A 19,291-nucleotide genomic window follows, 5' to 3' on the forward strand; every position below is an offset into this window, starting at 1 on the left:
CCAAAAGTGGGAAGCTGCAAAATCAGTCCTTTATTTCTACCAATAGATTTTATATTGCTTGTGTTTATATAGATTTATATTGGTGACAGTTTTGGAGTTTTCTGCCTTAAGAAAACCATAAAAATGCCCAAGGGACCCATTTGTTAATATTACAGAGCTTTTGCTCCCCTTTTTCTTGTTAGCTGGGTGCTCTTACCCACGACCAAATTCTTGGATCTTACAAGACCAGAGAAAATCTGGTTTATCTGCTTTGTTGCAGTGAAACAGCATCGTCGAGTTATTAACCTACTCTGCCAAGCTCACGTAGCCCTTGGATCCTCAGTTAATTTGTATTTTTATAAAGAGCAAGTTGTAAAAGGGAGGAATAAGGGTCTCCCTTACTCTTTAAGCAGTGGTTGCTCCATCTTGTACGTGAAGCAGTAGAGCTGGCCACAACCTGGGGAGAAGATCAGCCCTGTTGAAGGGGACAACATCTCCCTGTGATGGCATCAAGTCCAGAGCACTCATTTAAACGTGAGTTTTCAGAGCAGGGATGTGATGGGCAGAGGGGAGAAGGGGACAGCAGTGCTATGTGCAGGGCTTGTTATTTGGGAGCAGTGGAGTCAAAAATAATCCAGTCTTGAATTTGAGAGCTTCAAGGATATATCCTGTGTTGCTGGCTGGGTTTGTGGTTTCAGGCAAATTATACCCAGCTGCTTGGGATCTCGGCCCTTCTCCTGGACCGTGGTGATGACAGCACCTGCTAGACAGAGGTGTTGTGAGAATAATGCTTTAAAAAGGAGGAGAAGCAGCCTTTGCAGGAAGAAAGCACAATTTGCATCTGATAGTCACAAAAATAAAGGGTTTCGGGTGCAGCTTTCTTTTTCAGGTTCAGCCAAAAGCAGCATCTAAACTAAATACAAGGTTGGACACAACTGATGTGAGTTTAGTTTCATGGTTATATTCAGTTATCATTTTGGCCTTACTAGAGGATTTCTTTTTTTGGCCTTACTAGGAGAATAATTATGAAGAGCTTCAGACACGCTGGTATTAACCATCGTGTAAGTACATTAAAAAGATATGTCTAAATCACAGCTCTGGCTGTGAGGCTAATTAGCTCGTTATTGTTGCTTCAGCAGAAGGAGGTCATGAAATACTGAACTTTTCTCATCCCGGGATTTCATCCCTTCAGAGATCCTTGGAACACGTGGGTCTGGTGGCACAACTGCTGTGCAGGCAGAATACGTCAGGCTCCAGGGCTGTAACGTGCTTACGAGCGCAAAATCCTTTAAAATATGGAAACGAGTTTCCAAGACTCAGTGGTTTTGGAGCAGAATTATTGAAATACAAGTATTTTCAAAGAACTTTATTTAAAAAGAACCCAGCTTATCCCCGCTTTCCATTAGTATTGTCTGGATTAATGTTGTCTGAGGGCTGCCAGCACATTGGTAGTTCTCAGTATTTCTCACCAGGAATCTGTGGTGTGGAGTAAACGTGGGCACATCTGTGTTTCCTCGCTGTGCTAATTTGAAAATTAGCATCATAATTTGGAGAGGAAAAAAAAAAGGACATTAGATACTGGCTAATATTTTCAAAAGGCCCTAGTTCATTCTAAATTTCAGAGAGTTTTAACTCCCACTATCTGTGAGGAAATGAATCGCCAATTATCTAATGTTAAAAAAAAATCTTACTGACTCTTTAATTATTGATCCAGGGCCTGTTCATGGGCTTCTTAATCTAACAACTTTGGTTCTGATTACTCTGAAGTGCTCGGGCTTTCTCAGTGCCTGCTACGAGCGCTGGCTTTTTCCATTCCCTTGGTGTGATAAGGATGCTTCGGTTATCTCCAATCCTTTGGCTTTTTCCCACTGTTACTATTTTTCGCAGTTGGTGGTTAGTGATTCATGTGAAACGGCCTCATGTTTTCCCTGAAGATAAAACAGCGCTGCGAAAACTGTAAATACCAAGCCAAACTCATCAGAGGTCATAGACGGATATTATGTGTGTTCGTAGCTCGTGCATCATTTTGCAAATGTGTGTTTTTAGGTTGGTTTCCAAAGCATGTGACGAGATAGTTTCCAAGCATAGACAAGACAGTTTGCTCTCCTGTTTCCTTGGGTTGTGTTTGACCTTCGCCGGGAGCTGGAACGTGCTGTTAAATCAAATAGGTTTGTTTGGAGAGCCACAGGTAGAAGGGACTTGGTTCGCTCCTTCCTTGCACGGCTGTCGCAGCTGGAAGCTGAGGACTTGGCCACCTGATCCTGGACACCACAGAGGCAGGACCGGAGAGGACGCCGCGCGGATCCGGCATTCCCACCATCCCTGGGTATTTGAAGCTGTATTTTCAAGCGTTCCTTGTATACACAGACCCTACCACCTTTAAGAACCAGGAAACCTGGGGAAAAGTTGGATCCAGGGCAGGCTGGGGGCACTTGGGTGCTGACCAAGTGAGGCAAAATGTCACCTTGCTTTGAAATCCTTCCCAGATCCAGCTGGTGAGTGGCTGTGGGCTTCCCTGTAGGACATTTGGTTGGGAGCTTAGCAGAGTCGCCTTGGACTTTGTGGAGGTCAAAGCGAGGAGCATAAGGAGCATCATGAAACCCTGGAATGTTTTAGCAGAAGCCTGGTGTCTCCGCCAACACCCATGGGTTGTGTTTGCCCCTGACATCAGACCCCAGATCCTGAGAGACCGTAAAACAGGAGCCGGGTGATCCCTGAGGAACTCCCTTGGGAATACTGGGAGTTCTCTGGCGGTTCCAGCCGTTCGTGGGAAGTGTGCCTGGACCGAGGCAATTCCCTCACAGCTCTTGCTTTGCTTGTTCTTTCAGGTGTTCGTTTAGGTTCTTTTTTTGTTTATTTGTGCCTTTTTGAAAGCACAAAAGTTATACTGGGGCCAGGGCAGAACATGCCCCTTGTTACAGAACTCAGCAGCTCCACAGCCGTCCAGGAAGGAACATCCTCAACCATCCCAAATCCTGAAGGCTACTTGGAGATTGACTGGTGATTCTGGGTCAGATTCCTGGTGTTTTGATAAATGTAGCTGTCCCGCTGCCTACCCTAACCAAGAACCCATTTCTCAGCGCTTCTGCAGGAAAATCCAACTTGACAGAGGTCCTGGGGAGAATTTGAGCAGCTCTGCAGTGAACCCAGGGCTTTATGGTCCTGAGACAAAGGAGAGGGAAAAAAAAAAAAGTGCCCAAGTAAGTTATTCCTGCAGAACTCCGAAGAGGCTCCGCTGTCACCAGGTGCAGTTGGCGCGTTAATGGATTGAGGCAGTTTGGCAAGTGGAGCTGACTCAGGTCTGCTGCTCGCAGCTCCTCGTGCACAGGCTCCACTCGCAGTTTCTAAGAAATATTCTGAGGGGGACGGAAGCCGTGAGGCGTCGCGCGTCTCGACGGTGCCGCTTTAGGAGAGATTTCAGCTGTTGCCGAAAGCCGGGGAGGTCTGGGCATGGATAATTCTCTCGAGTGCCTCAGTAAGTCTCCGCTATGGAGGTTTTATGAACTATTAGGAGCTCTTTAATGATCCTGAAAACAATCTCATTTTCACTTAGTTCTGCGCCTACTGAGCCACGGCAGAGGAATCTTGGAGGATACTCGGCCGTAGGTGCCGTGCTGCAATGTCCCCGCGTGCCGGGGTGAGTCACAGGGCCGTATTGACAGGACCTGCCTGGCAAAGGGGGGTTTGCAGTGAAAGCTGATTCCCACCTTCCTCCGGGTAGGGATCTGGTGCTCACGGCTTGGCCTTCGGAGCTGGAAGAGTGGTGAACTGTGGGGACAAAAAAAAAAAAAAAAACAGCTTGGGGATTTTATCCGCAGAATTCACTGTTATTCAGAGTCCCAGCAGATGAGAACAAAAGACTGTTAAATTAACCAGAAGCTGTTGCCTCAAAATGTGCAATTTGAAGATTGCAGCAAGGGATGCTCCCCAAAACCCTCCGCTGGGGGTTCTTGGAGTAGAGATGACTCTTCCATTAGTGGACCTGAATCCCTGCTGCAGGATTTGCAGCCGGTTATTAGTGTCCCACGGATCTCTTATTCCTGTGAATGGCGCCTCCGTGGCGCTGCCCTCTGCTCGTCGGGGAGGATGGCTGCAGCCAGATTCTGCCTTCAAGTCCGTGTCTTGGCCCCATGTTTCTTCTCCAGTTCTGCCACACTGATCTCAAATCTATCTGCCTCCATCCCGGCTGGGATTTCCCTGGAATGCTTCGAGATGCCTTTGCATACCTGAATCCACATGTTGAATTCCCAGTTCCATGGTGGGCAGAGGGTGAAGGTGTTGTGGGAGCATCTCTAACCCTCCACATGTGGCTTCCATGCTTGGATGGGGTGGCCCTTGGTGAGAGCTTTCCCCCTCAAAACAGCCCCAAGGTGCTCCATGGTTTGGAGCTCTTGAGATGCCCCAGGTTGGGTTGCTGGAGGTGGCAAGAGGGAAGCATCTCTGGGTCGTCCCATATGGGCCACAGCTTGAGGGGTCTCCTCTGGGGAGCCCTTCCTGCTGAAGGACAGCAGTTGTGCGCCAGCTGCAGCAGCGATGACAGAGAATTACTGCATCGTCCCTCTGTTTTGAGAGGATTCACTTAGGCCTTTTAACCAACTCGCTTTGGGCTCTGTCTCATGGGCGCAGCCCTGAGTTGGGGGTTCAGTGCCTGGGCTTCAGTTTGTGTTGGAACGAGGAGCAGCGAGCGCCTGGGGGTCCTGGGTTCGGCCATCTCCGTTTCCATGGGGCAAGTGAACATGGGGCTGCTCCGAGCCACGCGGGGCCGGCTGCTGTTGCAGGCCGGGTCGGGGGCCGTGTTCAGACTTGTCTCAAAGCGGCACTTGGACTGAGGCCGCGCCGGGGCCGCGCCGTCCCCGGCAGCGATTCCTGGAGGGCCCTTAGCGAGCGCCGCCGTTTCCAGGAACTCTCCGCAGGGACGAGATGAGGCAGAGGCGAGAGGGGCCTGGCGCGTCCGCTCTGCCCTTCCGTCCCCCTGCGCCTCCCGCTGCCCCCAGCTGCCGCCCGCGCCCTGTGTAACCGCGTGAGGTGACGGGGGCGGCCGCCCTGCAGGACCTGTGAGGCGATGGGGGCAGCCACCCTGTGTAACCGCGTGAGGTGACGGGGGCGGCTGCCCTGTGTAACCGCGTGAGGTGATGGGGGTGGCCGCCCTGCAGGACCCGTGAGGCGATGGGGGCAGCCACCCTGTGTAACCGCGTGAGGTGATGGGGGTGGCCGCCCTGCAGGACACGTGAGGCGATGGGGGCAGCCACCCTGTGTAACCGCGTGAGGTGACGGGGGTGGCCGCCCTGTGTAACCGCGTGAGGCGATGGGGGCGGCCGCCCTGCAGAACACGTGAAGTGATGGGGGTGGCCGCCCTGTGTAACCGCGTGAGGCGATGGGGGCGGCCGCCCGCCCTCCCGCTGTGGCGCTGAGGAGAGCGGGAGAGAGTGGAGCGGGGAGAAAGGGTGGGAGAAGCCTCTTGTGCTGCTCCATGGAGAGCCCTTGAGCTCATGTGGTCGGGCGGGCAGCAGGGCCACCCTCAAGAGCCCCGCGCTGCCGCCATCGTCGTCACAGAATCCCAGGATGGCTGAGGTTGGCACGGACCTCTAGGGATCACCCAGTGCAACCCCTGCCCCAGCAGGGACACCCAGAGCACGGGGCACAGGGGGCATCCAGGCGGGTTGGACATCTCCAGAGAAGGAGCCTCCACAGCCTCTCTGGGCAGCCTGTGCCAGGGCTCGGGCACCCTCACACCAAGGAAGTTCTTCCTCACATGGACATGGAGCTGCCTGGGGTTCAGCTTGGACCCGTTACCCCTTGTCCTGTCACCGGCCACCACCGAGCAGAGCCTGGCCCCATCCTCCCTACATTCTCCCCTCAGCTACTTGTCCATGTTGCTCACATCCCTCTCAGCCTTCTCTTCTCCAGGCTCAACAGGCCCCGCTCGCTCACTCGTACTGCCCCGGGTAGTGCCCGGCGCCTGCCCTGGGCCCTGCTGTGTTGGCTCTTGCGGTGCCGCGTGTCCCTCCTGCACAAGGGCTGGGCCAGGTTGTTGGCACCCGGCCTGAGGCCTCTCCTGTCGTTGCTCCCGCAGGTGTCGGCACCAGGAACTACTACAGGAAGATGGGCTACGAGCTGGAGGGGCCCTACATGGTGAAGAGGCTGCCCTGAGCCCGCGCGGCCGGCGGTGACACAGGGCTCCGTGTGGAGGGGACGCGCGAGGGGACGGCCCGGGCGCTGCAGAGCCCCTCTGCACCGCGCGTCCTGCCACCCTCCATGACCAGCCCCAGCGTCTGCATCAACTGACAGCTCCGAGCACGGGGCCTTGTTCAACGCGGGTAGGGAATAATTCCCGCTTTTTTATTACGCCGTCATCAGGCCTTTTCTTAATCCCCGCGTGTTGGACTAGTGCAGGTTATTCAGAAACACGAACAAGCTCTTTGTGCTTCGCTCTCTACACCGACGTGTTTCGGGTTAGCCCAAGGGGTGCGATTTGGTGCACTGGAAGCCGCTTCCTTGCTGCTGGTGGGGCTTGAGTTTACAGCTCCAAACAAATCCGTCCTGGGATACAAGGCATCAAAATACCCAAGGCTGGAAGGGAGGCTCTAGCCCGAGTCGGGCTGCCCCCGTCCTGCACAGCAGCTGTTTGAGCAGCCCCGAGGCGGGCGAGTCTATCACCCTTGGCTCCCTGCTCTGGGTTTTGACACCTGAAGGGTTTTCCTGGTGCCTGGTGGATTCACCATGTTGCAGTTGGTGCCCGTTGCCTCTCCTGCACATCAGCCATTCCCACCACCACAAGCATCGCTGGAAACGCTCCCCGCTGCCGCGCACCTCAATCTATGGCCCTCGGGCAAGGCCAGAAGGTATTTCATGTGCATTTCTTCATGCTGCTGCTTTCCAGGTGCTTTATCACAAAATAAACCGATTTTTGTGTCTGATTTTTAGCTTCCTGTGTCTTTCTCCTCGTCCCTGGACCGCTTTTGTGTACACTTGTTTTCAGCGTTAGCTGTAACATCAGTGAACGCCCGAGGATAAGCAGTATTAAGCCTTGGTTAGAAAAAAAGTGGCACTTTTTGAGCCCAAACTGCAGCCCCGGGGGCTCAGCCGCATCCGAGGCCGTGAGCGCTGCTTGCAGGTGGCTCCTTCCCCCTTTCCCTGCTCCCGCCGGGAATGCATCCTCCAGCCCTCCCCTTTTCCAATGTGCAATTTCACAGGAGTTTTGGCCACACAAGGTTCATCCTTCCAAGCGTGAGAGCAGCCCCGGGGCTTGGGCTGCCACCAAGGATGGGGAGGGGAAAATTCCAGGGATTTTGGAGCCTGGCATCAAGGTTCCCAGACTGGGACCACTCTGTGGGGGAGCTCAGCCCTTCCTTAAGGGCAAAGGCATCCTTCCAGGAATAATATATATGTAAATATATATCTATTTTAAAGGAAAAGATGAGACATGCCCCCTTCTGCATTAATTGCAGCCTGTTGCCTTTCTTCTCTACGCTTTGGGGGAAAAAGGGGCCCTTTCCTGCCTCCCCGTGCTCACCACTTTGTTGGCCATCCCCATGGCCACCAAGGCCTCGCGCCACCACCCTGCGAGTTGGGAGGGGTGGCACAAAGGCCCCCTGGTCCCCAGCGTGGGGACCCCAGCAAATACCCCCTGACTTCAGCTGCTCTTCTGTCGTTTTTTTTTTTTTCTATATGTTTTTTTACTGCAGCTCTTATTTTTTTAACGTTTTCTTTTTTTTTTTAAACTTCCCTTTAACAGATGGAAAATGTTCTTGCCCGTCTTAATGTGTAATTATAAATTAATAAAAATGCTGGGTTTTTTTGTATAATGTACAGCGTTTTGAGCGATTAAAGCACATGTATAGACCAGCTAAAAATAAACAGCGAGCAGCTGCGAGGATGCTGGTGCAGAAAGGCAAAACAAGGAGGGGAAGAGCTGAGGAACCGGGTTTGGGCCCCCTGGTTTCCAGCGCTGCAAGGATGTGCAAACCTGCCTGAATCCCCCAAAACACCCGGGCTCACCGGAACGCGGCCCCTAAGACCAGCAGCACCAGCCTTTGCTAAGAGAGGGCAGAGGAGCCGGCAGCAGGTTCAGGGTTATGGGCTGAACGAGCAGCTGAGAAACCCCAATTCCAAATTAACCTTAATTAACCCCCGCAACAGCCCAGTTTGCAAAGCAGAATGGTTTCCTGACTGCTGTTTCCCAGGTTTGTGCAGCTGGTCCTTGGGGACCCTCCAGTCTCGCATAGTCCATTCGTTAGCAAACGAGGACGGGGATTAAGCCCAGTGTCTTCGCTGCGCGTTATTAAACGCTGTGGTTTAGAGCCCGGGGCACTCACAGCATTTCCCCCCTCGAGGGCAAATTAACCTCCCCCTTTACCTGCCCCACGCAGAGCAGCTGCGGCAGCCCCGGCCCCGCAGGACGCGCGAAGCCCCCGTGACGCACACGTTCCAATCGAGTCGGCATCGTTACGAGTCGTGGTATTTATTTTAAGAAAGCGGTTTAGTTAAGCTAAGCAAGAATATTCAAAAGCTACTGTGAAGAAAAATGCTTTTTTGTTGCTGCTAAAAACTTTTCGGCGTAGACACTGCACGCGCTGCCAGCTCATCTGGGAGCCAGCGCTTGGGTACATGGCCAAGCGCCACGGAGCAAAGAAATTATACAAAAAAAGCTCTAATTAAAATCTTGTAAAGACAACGTCTAGGTCCTGGGCCAAGGACGAGCAACCCAGTGTTATCAGGGAGGCTGAGGAGCCCAGGCAGCTCCCAGCGGGTCAGAGACTCCCCTTCCCGGGTGGTTTCGGTCCATCTCGTTGCAGTCCTTACAGGATGTCAGGAAAGACGGATGTGCAAGAGGGAATTAAAAGAAAGCAAGTTCAGACATTCCTGTACGGCCACATCAGGCAGGACCTGGCAATAAAGGTCTTTTTAGCCCTGTTTTCACCTGTGCTACTCACTGCGTAGGACAACGCAGGATCTTACAACACAGAAGTCTTGCGCAAAAATAAAATCTCTGTAGTTCTCCTCTTAAAATTACTGTACAAATAAATAAGTCAACGTCCGCTTAAATACAACCGGTTGGGGAAGCTGGAAGCAGGTGGGACTCCCGTGTGTCTCCCACTCAGTCCACTCGTTCCAAAGGAATCCGGAGCCCTTTGCCATGGCCAGCCCCAGGAGAACACGACACCTGCAGAGGAAAGAGGCCAAAACGCACCGTGAGAGGCTGCTGGGGGGACGGCCCCGCCGCCACGAGGCCCCGAGTCCAAGCAGTCGGCAGCTTCCGGACGTCCTGGGGCAGAGGTTATGTCTGGATTTCATCTTAAATTCAGAGGAAACAGGACCTGAAGTCGTTTAGATGCTCTTCAAACCGCTCCGAAGAGATTCGTAATTCAGCTACCTGCTCTGGAGACTCCCTTGCCCCGGGTAACAAAGCCTCACTGGGAAAAGGTACCTCCTTCCTTCTGCTTCCGACTTGCCACTGGGCATTCCCTCTGCTATTCCCGCGTTTCGCTTTGTGGGAATCCTGCCCAGCTTTCACCCTGCTCCCACCCTGCGAACGCACTGAGCATCACGGGGAAACGCAGCCTCGACAGCAAGTCCGACACCACGGGGAGCCCTCCGAGCCTCCCTCTTCCTTCTCCTCCCAAGGAATTCCCTAGGGAATGGCCCACGCCGGGGCGCGTGCGGAGGCCCCCTGTCAGGTTGGGCTCGCACAGGCCCATGGAGTGGTTTTTGGTGTCAAAAGGGATTATTTAGACAAAAAGCAGTGCTGCTGTTGGCCACTGAGATGCCAGGAAAGAGGAGTCGGATGCGGCGGCGCCGTGTGAGAAAATCCTCCATAAACAGGGAGAGGGGGGTTAAGGCAGTTAACCTGGCCCAAGGGTAATTTGGAAATGAAAAGGCTGGAGGAGAGTTCATCAAGGCTGGTGCTGCAGCCAGACCTGGTTAATTAATATTTTCATTAACATCCCTGGCACAATTACTAGGAGTGCTCTGCTGATGCAAAGCGGGAGGTATCACGATTATTAAAATCGAAAGGATGGAAAAACCACTCAGGATCATCCACCCTTTCTTGCAACAGGGGGTGAAGTTCAGAAAGAGAAAAACATCAGGTCATGCATTTGGGACCAGAAGTTCCTGCGGCAACCAAGAACATTACTGATTTGAAGTAATTCAAGCCAAAAACGTCCCTAGGATACACAATAACTACAGGATTGCAAAGGATTAAGCGCTGTAGATGGGAAAGATGTGATCCTGGAACACAGCAGGATGCCGCCCGGCCGGTCAATGTTGGTGCTTCACAAGGGCCTCGAGCCTCAGCCAGAGCCAAGGCTCATCCATACGGGGAGAAGGGGGCACCAGCAGCCTGGGCAGAGCCAGCCCAGCAAGGAGCTGCTGCCAGGGGCACAAGTGACCTCTACAAATACTGCAAAAAGCAACAAATATTTCATTGTGAAAGCGCCAAGCAGGAGCATGGGCAAGGGCGAGATCTAGGGTGAAAAGGCCGGCTGGCCTAGACAGACACAGGGCCAAAACTACCTAAAAAAAAATGGAATCCAGGAGAAAAACCTCCTTTTTTCTTTTTTTATGCGGTGCTTCAATCCAGTTCCCTTTTCCCCACACTTATCCAGGCCTTATCTGCTGGTTTTACCACGTCCTTCTATCAGTGAATTCTCAGAGCTGCCTCAGGTTACGTTTGAGCCTTGGCCAGAAAACGGTCCCGCGCGAAGCCCGGCGGCGGCACCGACCTGGCGGCCCCGTCCTACGCGACGGAGCGCGGGCGCTTCCTGCCGTAGGAGACCTGCCGGATGCGGCGCTCCAGCTGCAGCGCGTCCGGCCGCTCCCGGGGGCTGGGGGCCAGCATGTCGCGCAGCAGCTCGCAGAGGTCCTCGGGAAGGGCCTTCTGGCTCCGCAGCGGGATCTGCAGCTTCATGTTGGGATTCTCCAGCAGCGCCTCGCCGAGGGGGATGAGCTCCTGGCCTTGGCACACGTACGTCCCTGCGCACGGAAAGGGGTTACACACGGAGAGCAGGAGGCTGCACCAAGCCACGGCCGCGCGGGCTACTCCTCAGGAGCCTCCAGGACCATTTCCAGAGAAATTACCCGGGAAAGGAGCTCCCTGCTCCCTCTTACGCCGCCAGGTCCCAAGGGGAAGCGCAGGGAGAGCCCAAGCGCCGCGGGGCGGCTCAGGAGAGTTAAAGCACAGCCCCTGTTTGCTCAGTTGGCCAAACACTCCTCCATTAAAACGACAGCACAGGCCGTCCACCCTCAGCCGACCGCTGAGGGAGGGAAGTGTAAATTTGCTCCTGGTAATCTAAATAATCCCACCGCTCGCTGGAAATGATTAACCGGCTTCCAAAGGAGCAGCTTCGCGGCCCCCAACAAACGTTTCGGCGGCGGCGGCCTCCGCGCGCGGACAAGGTCGGTCCTTATCGCCCGGCGGCGGCAGCTGCTTTGTTGGAGCCTCCTCGGGTTCCGCCTGCGCTGCAGGACCCAAAACATTTATCAGTGCTTGGCACTTCGGAGAGAAATAAATAACAGGGCCCAAACGGAACCGACTTGAAAACGACGGGAAAAAAAAAAGCACGATAAAAGCAGAGAGATTCCGTGCTGCTTCCCAGGGCTGCTGCGGAGCGATTCCTTTTAAGTTAAGGATTTGAGCGTTTAGCAGACAGGTACATTATGATCTCGGAGGCTGGGAGATGCCTTCAATTATTATGCTAATGTGCACAACTGGCAGGCTCTGCTCTCGGGATGGATTTTGTGCTGCAATATGTGTTTCTGCAACCATTTAGCTCTGTGTTTCACGTGTGCTTTTACACAGGGGATGTGGGAGGAGGACGAGTCGCCCCCACGAGATCCTGCGTCTCCGAGCAGGGGGGGAAACGAAGCTCATCCCAACACCCAAGCTGGGATTTGGGCTCCTTGGAGCCTCCTTTCAACACCCTGAGCGATCCCATCCCTTGGATGCGCCGAGTTAGCGACGCCCACGAACTCAGCAGCCCCATGCTCAGGTTTGGGGTTTCAGAAAACACTCCTGAGCAAATGGGGCACAGATAAAAAGAGGCCAAGTCTTGCAGGGAGATCGTAGCTGCCACCAGACGCGTCACCAGCAGCTGCCTGAGTTCTCTGGTTGCAAATCCTTAGTGTCACTAAGGGCCATTCCCATTTTTGCAGAGCATTCCTAGGGGTAAGGAAGTCTGAGAGAAAAGAAGCCAGCACCGATCTCGTCTCAGCCTTTCAACCTTACAGCAATATTTTGAATGGAACCTTCCAAACAAAGATATCACTTATGAGTACAGAAGGGTTTCCCTGACTTACTGATACAGCCTGAACACCTGGAATCCTGCATAAAAAGCAACCAAATAAGGAGATTGTTCTACAGTTCCCTAAAAAAAAAGACTTAGGAGAGCAGAAAGCAACGTGTGTGCAAATTCCTGGAGAAAACCACATCCCACAACAGGCTAAAAAATGCTAACGAAGCCCGAGGGAAGAAGAGGGAAGAGAACATTCCCAGCCAACAGGAGAGCTCGTATCCTCACCGAGCAATTCCTTCTCCGTGTCCCCGTCCCGGAAGGTGATCCTCTCCGCCATGGCCCAGAAAATGACGCCGAGGGCGAATATATCGGCCTTGGCAGTGTAGTGGCCCTCCCACACCTCCGGGGCCATGTAGAAGTTGGAGCCGCAGGCGGAGGAGAAGCGGTGCTGGTTCACGTTGCCCTTGCCCTGGCACACCTTGCTGAGGCCAAAATCCGCCACCTGCAACACAGAGAACCCCACATCAGGGACTTGGTGAACACCAAGCTCACGGAACAGCGCTCGGAATTCCCGTTATCGCTCCGTTCCCCATTTGCTTCCTGCTGTTTGCTCGTCCGGGGATGCACAAAACAGATCCCTGATTGCTGGCGTCCTGCAAAGCGCAGTCTGATTAAATCCATTTGGGCATAAATGTCCCTCAAACAACAGCGGAGGCGACGGAGACGGGAGCAGTGGCTCTCCCTGCTCCACAGTGGGCGCACGGAGTCTCCCACATTCCCTTCTTAGCCAGGGCCATGAAGATGACGCCGATTTAAGTGTCTCTCAGTCTCTTAAGTGTCCCCAGGTCAAAGGACAAACTCTCAAGATGTGACTTACCTGCAGTGTGCAGAGCCCCTGCTCTACACGCAGCTCCTGGAAGTCTGGGAGCAAAGTGACCCCCGGCTTCGGAGCTGCTTCCCGGAGAGCCCCGGCAGACTTGCAGTCGGGATACAAGGAATGTGGTTAATGGGCTGTCGCTGCCATGGGCTGTTAACGGGCAGGACGACGCTCTGCACGTGCTCCAAGCAGTGATATTGGGAGTGGGAGCAGGTGGAGCAGGGCAGTGTGTTCCCAGATTTAGGGGAAGGGAGGTTATTGCTTGCAACCTCCTTGCTTATCCGGCAGGAGTCGGAGAGCCCTGACCAGGATGAGCGACGTGAACGAAGGATTTTCAATAACGCGTCACCGTGACCCATCCCCACCCAACGCTCCTAAAAACCCCAAACCCACAACCGCCCCACAACCTTCCCGCAAGCTCCGGGATACGCCGCATCCCGACGCTCCCAAAGCCCGCAGGGCCGCGTTTCCTCCCGCTACCTTCACCACGGGCCTCCCGCCGCTGTGCGCCACCAGGATGTTGTCGGCCTTGAGGTCCCGGTGCACGATGTGGTGGCCGTGCAGGAAGGCCACGGCGCTGCTGAGCTGCCGCATGAAGCTGCCGTTGAGGCGGGCGTCGGGGCCGCGCGCCAGCAGGTACTCGTTCATGGTGCCGCCGTCGCAGAACTCCATGACGAACCAGAGCGCCGAGGCGGCCGCGGGCTCCGCGCAGCGCCGCCCCTTGAGGCAGGTCTCCACGAGCCGCAGGTGGCTCTCGGAGCGGCGGCAGCGGCGGCCCAGCGGCTGGAAGCGGCGGCCGCTCTGCAGGACGCACTCCTCGAGCCGCACCACGTTCTCGTGCCGCCGGCACACGCTGCGCAGCGCCCACAGCTCCTGCAGCGCCAGCTCGGCGCTCTCGGGCGCGCGGCAGCGCACGCGCTTCACGGCCACCCGGGCGCGCGCGCGCGCGCGGCCAGCGCCTCGTACACGACGCCGTAGCTGCCCCGGCCCAGCTCGCGCACCAGCCGGTACTTGGCCTCCGCCATGGCGCTCACGGCGCGACGCCGGGCGCCGGGGCCTTGCCGGCAGCGGGAGCCTGCACGGGAAGAGGGCAGGAACAAACGGGTAAGGTGGGAGTTTTGCATTGAATCTCGTTAGAGCCCCCGCCAGCCCCTTCCCGACCTCCCCCGGAGCTGTCCCCCAGCCCCTCCTCTGCCTCCTTTTTTCCTGTTTTCTGCCCCAAACCCAGGGCTGGTACTGCCAGAGCTCTGGACCCTCCTCCGCTTCCCACCTCCTGCCCGGCCCTGAGGGCTCCCTAGGGCCCGGCTGCCCCATAGCCCCCCAAGCCCCGCCCCCTCGCACAAACCCCGCCCCTTCCAGCACCAGCCCCGCCCCCGAACCAAGCCCCACCCACTGAACCCTCTGAACCCCGCCCCCTGAACCAAACCCCGCCCCTTCTGAATCCCCAGCCCCTCAAACTAGCTCCGCCCCCAAAATCCAAGCCCCGCCCCAAGCCCCGAGTCCAACCTCGACCGTACCCTGCATCAGCCCCGCCCCCTAAACCAAGCCACACCCCTTCTCTACCCTCCGCCCCTCAAACTGGCCCCGCCCCCAACAACCCCCACCCCACCATCCAGCCCCGCCCCTTCCCAACATCAGCCCCGCCCCCTGGACAAGGCACCCCCCCATGTTCAATCCCCCGCCACAAGCCCCACCCCCAAATTCGCCCCGCCCCAACAGGCCAAGCCCCGCCCCTCAACCCACGCGCCCTCAGTCAAGCCCCGCCCCATCCAGCGCAAGCCCCGCCCCGTCCAGAAGTCCTGCCCCTTCTCTTCCCTCACACTCAAGCCCCGCCCCTCAACCTAGCCCCGCCCCCGTAGGCCAATCCCCGCCCCCTCCGTGCCAGCCCCGCCCCTTACCCTACCGTCCCCAACCCCCTCCCGCCCGGCCCCAGCGCGGCCCCGTCCCGCGGGTCCCAGCGCGGCCCCGTGCGGCGCCGCCGCCCCGGGCGCTGGGTCGGGGCCCTCCCGGCGCCGCCGGCCCCGCGCGCCGCCCCGCGCCGCTCCTCACCGCGCCGCCCATCGCCCGCCGCGCGCGGCGCCTCAGTCGCAGTTCCCGCCGCCGCCGCGCGCACCGCCCTCCCGCCGCACCCGGCCAACCAGAGTCGAGCAGGCGCCCCCTCGCCCAATCACAAGCGAGGGACGGAGCGCGGTGGGCGGAGCGGCCACGGCCCGACCCAATCGGCGAACGCCTCCATCCCCCGGCGGGCGCTGCCCCGCCTGAGCGGGAACTTCTGCACATGCGCACACACACTCCCCTCTCCGTTAGAACTACAAATCCCAGCGGCCTTTGCGGCGGGACGACGGGAGCGCGCGGAGGTCAAACCTCGCGCGGGCGGCGGAGCGCCTTGCCTGAGGGATGTATGCGGTCGAGGAGAGGTGGGTTTGGGATGAAGAACCGCTCTGGGCTCGCACTGCCAGCGCACGAACGTTTATTGCACGTCTATGTATATTATATATCATCGCACCAACCCGAGGTGGCAGAGACAGCGGGCTCAGCGAGAGCCAAGAGTGATTCTTTTCCCCAATCTCATCCCTTTTTTGCCACGGTCCCGCAGGTGGGAGCACCGGGAGGAGCTGCAGGAAGCCCCCCTGCTCCTGGCCCTGCTCATGCAGGAGCAGCCCTCAGAGGCCAGGGATGTCGTGGGAGTAGGAGAACATCCTTACGGCTCCAAACCTGCCCGAAAAGTAGAATATCAGGGCTCTGCCTTTTCTTTATGCAGAGAGCCAGCGGGAGGGAAAGCCCTGTCAAACCACCCCCCAAATCCTGTCTCCCAAATCTTCTCTCCCTGTTTTGATTCCCAGCCTTTTCCCATCAACTTTCAGCCTGCACTGTGTCCTGCAAGGAGGATTTTCTGCTGCTCAGCTCCTTGTGCTGCTTTTCACATTCCATGTCCCTTCTCGCCCTGCAAAAGGTCATTCCCTTTTTCCTCACGCTGGCCATCTGCGATCGGAGAGACCTCCGTGCCGGCTGCTTATTCCCAGTCCTGGAAACCCGCAGTCTTTCTGCCCCGGGAGCAGGACCGGGATAGGCGACGACGTCTCTCCGCGTTCCCTGACCCGCGACCCGCCGAGCTTTTCCTCCCCGTCCATTTTAAGGTCATGCAGAACCTCATTTCACTCCACGTTTATTTCCGTAGCTCTTTTCAATCAATGCCACAGCCTGCTCGCCCGTGGCTGCCTCATCCCAACGGGGCCGGCGCTATTTTTACATTCCCCCAAAAAAAAAGAAAGGAATAATGAAGCGGAGCATGAAGAAGCCGCTGGCGTGGAGTGAGTCACTCCGTGCACGTCCTCCCTGGCCCGCGTGACCCCCAACTCCGGCCGCTCCAACCTGCTGGGGCAGAGCCGGAGCTCGGGATTCGCTCCGGCGAATCCAGCGGGCCGCGTGGCAGGATAGAGAGGGAAAAGGAGGGTCGGATCCGTCCCGGAGCCGCCGGCTTTGAAGCACCGTTTGTAACCCCCACGGATGGCGCCGGCACCGGGATCCTTCCGTGGCCGAGCCGGGCTGGGAATACGTTAGCGGCACGAGGCTCCGTAAGGAAAAACAGAATAAATCAAAGCCCCTGCAAAGAGAGTTGTTAAACACCCGGCCCATTAAGACACTTTGGACTCTATTAAAAAGCGCCGCACATCCTCGCGGTGACTCAGAGGTTTTATGTGCAAAGAAGACAGTGATGTAGCAGTTCTGCTTTCGGAAAGCACTTCGGGCTCTTTTTCCCCCCTTTTTTCTCTTGTTTTGGTGCAATGGGGCTTAGCTGCTCGCGGGCCGTGGGTGCGGGCGAGCGGAGGCCGCGGGAGCCCCCCGGGACGGCGGGTGGGCAGGAGGCTCCGGGGCCGCCGAGGAACGAAACCTCTTCACGTTATTATTTTTCCTTTTCTTTCCCCCCTTTTATTATTATCGATCCGTAAATGGGTTTCATTAAACTTCCCGAGTTTTCTCCCTGCAGCGAGCACCAGCGTCTTGGGATCGCGGGGGTATTTACAGCCCTTGGCAGGGCAAAGGCTCCGGCCGAGAGCTCAGGGCTCTTCTCCACCCCCAAAATCGGCTTTTCCGCACCCCAAAATCCCATTCCTGCAGGCGGGAAAGGCACGGAAAGGCGGGAAACGCTTGCGGCGGGGTGACTCAGTGCTTGCAATCTGCTTCCCTGCATCCAGCGCCGGCACCATCCGTCGCGGGAGACGGGAACAGATTTTTTTCCCCAGGGAAGAGCGGTCCAGGGAGCGCTGCCACCGCGGAGCGGGGGATGCTGGTGCCAGCTCCGCGTCACCAAGCTCCTTTCCGGCTTTATCCCAAGGTCCCGAGCCCTGCGTGGATGATCCAGGTGCGAAACTCATGGCGCTTGTGCCCGCGTGGCCGGTGGCTCCGCAATTACTGGAGGGGTTTTTAATGGAGCCGCTCGCTGAGCACCACCCCTTGGGCCCTTGAGCCCATGCACACACACACATATATATGTATACATATATATATATATATTTGCATGCACACGTATATACATGCACGTGCGCACACCCACGCTCATCCTGCAGGTGTTGCTGCTTTTCCCACTCCATCTTTGTCACTCGGACCAAAAGAAGCCATTCCCGTCCCTCTCCCTTTCTGCCTTGATGCTTTTCCATGCTTTTGCCTAAAGCCAAGCGTTTCCGCCGCGGAAACCTGCCTTTCCCGCTGGCGCAGCCGAAGAGGAGCAGAGGGAGGCAGCACGGGGAGCTGTGGGGATGCAGCGGGAGCTGCTCCGCAGCCCATTCCGGGTCCCTTTGGTGGCAACGCGTGGACGGAGCCCCGTGACGCGGCTCGGACGGCACCATTGGAGGCCTCTGCTCGAAGCCCTGGTCTCCTGGAGCTCTCAGTGTCTCCAGGGACTGAGATTCCTCCGAGTTTCCCGGGCGCCGTTCCCGTTGTTGGCCAGCAGCTCCATGGAGAGCTTTTCCCTGCTCTCTACCTACCCCCTTGTTGCCTCTTGGGCCCGTTGTCCTGCCCCTCTGAGACGAGCTCTGCGGCCTCCACCGGTCTTGGTTGATCTTCTGGAGCAGCGGAGCTGAAAAGTGGGCCTAACACTCCAGATGTGGCTTCATAAATGCTGAATACAGAGGAGCAGCCACCTCCCTCGAGCTGCTGGATGTGCTCTTGCTCTTGGTTTGTCCTCCACCACCACCAGGTCCTTCTCTGCCAAACTCCTCCTGATGCCCTCTGCCCCATCACCCCAGTGAAGACATCAAGCAGCATCGGCCCCAATATTCGCGTCTTTAAGACACCGGCCAGGCCAGCTCCGTACGGACACACCTGATTTATCCATACGAGGTAATTTGGGAAAGGACGTTCAGCAAATTGCGTTGCTCCCTGCTCCGGTGCTAAAAAGCAGCTGCAGAGCAGCTCGAGCGGCAGCGAAATGAGAGCGATCGTTGGTTGCAACGAGGTGACACCAGTGCCATAAAGCAGCCACCACCGCCTGGGAGCTCCCGCTGGGCAGCAGCGCCCTCGGCGCACGTTAAAAGTGTTGCAGTGCAATCGGATCCGCACGGACGCCCGGGATCGGCGTTGGGATTGCGAGCGGGGGGCTGTGCTGGAGGTTGCTGTGACACGAAGATGTTTCTCACCCCAGGAAGTCACCGGCTTTTCTCAGGCCGCTGTCCCAGGCGCGGGACCAGGCGGGTACAGGGGACATGGGGCGATGGCCCCATGGGGTGGATGGAGCTACGGAGCGCAGGTCGGCAGCGGGTTGGGATATGGCTGGGAACGCTCTCCGGTGTTTTTCTGGGCACAAAGACCCTCTTCAGCTGCTGTCGCTCTCCAAAAGCGGCTCCATCCTCTCCAGCCCTGCGGTATCAGCTCTCAGACCAGCCTGTGGGGACGCCCATGTCCTGCTTCTCCTGGACAATCCAAAGGGACAAATCCTCCTTCTTCAGATTTCCTGGACCCTGTCACGAAGTTACAAATAGATGAACTAGCTCCCCATCTTATTATTTCTAATAAAAGTCCTTCCTGACCATTACAGAATCTCCATTGCCTCCTCCCTCCCTTTGGATAGAATCAGAGAACCACCAAGAAACGCAGGTGGGTTGAGATCTCCGGAGGTTCCTGGTCAAACCCCTGCTCAGAAAAGGGTGAACCTCAACCAGAGGAGGCTGCTCAGGGCCTGTCCAGTTGGGCTTTCCATATCTCC

At 56.6% G+C, this 19,291-nt stretch overlaps 1 protein-coding gene and 1 pseudogene across 1 annotated transcript in view; one reads left to right on the forward strand and one right to left on the reverse strand.

The window, feature by feature from the left end:
• ELP3 (elongator acetyltransferase complex subunit 3) overlaps window positions 1–6,129 on the forward strand; it is a 76,985-nt gene extending 70,856 nt beyond the window's left edge. The window contains exon 15 of the mRNA XM_088534348.1: window positions 6,053–6,129. Within this exon, the coding sequence (XP_088390474.1) occupies window positions 6,053–6,129 (77 nt within the window). The remainder of the gene's footprint in view (window positions 1–6,052) is intronic.
• Window positions 6,130–10,717: 4,588 nt separating this feature from the next.
• Window positions 10,718–14,114, reverse strand: LOC104567441 (serine/threonine-protein kinase 35 pseudogene; annotated as a pseudogene).
• Window positions 14,115–19,291: the final 5,177 nt, after the last annotated feature.

This window comes from Tinamus guttatus, unplaced genomic scaffold (assembly GCF_059628265.1).
Source record: "Tinamus guttatus ecotype Peru unplaced genomic scaffold, ASM5962826v1 Tinamus_guttatus_pri_ptg000548l, whole genome shotgun sequence".
Lineage (NCBI taxonomy): Eukaryota > Metazoa > Chordata > Aves > Tinamiformes > Tinamidae > Tinamus > Tinamus guttatus.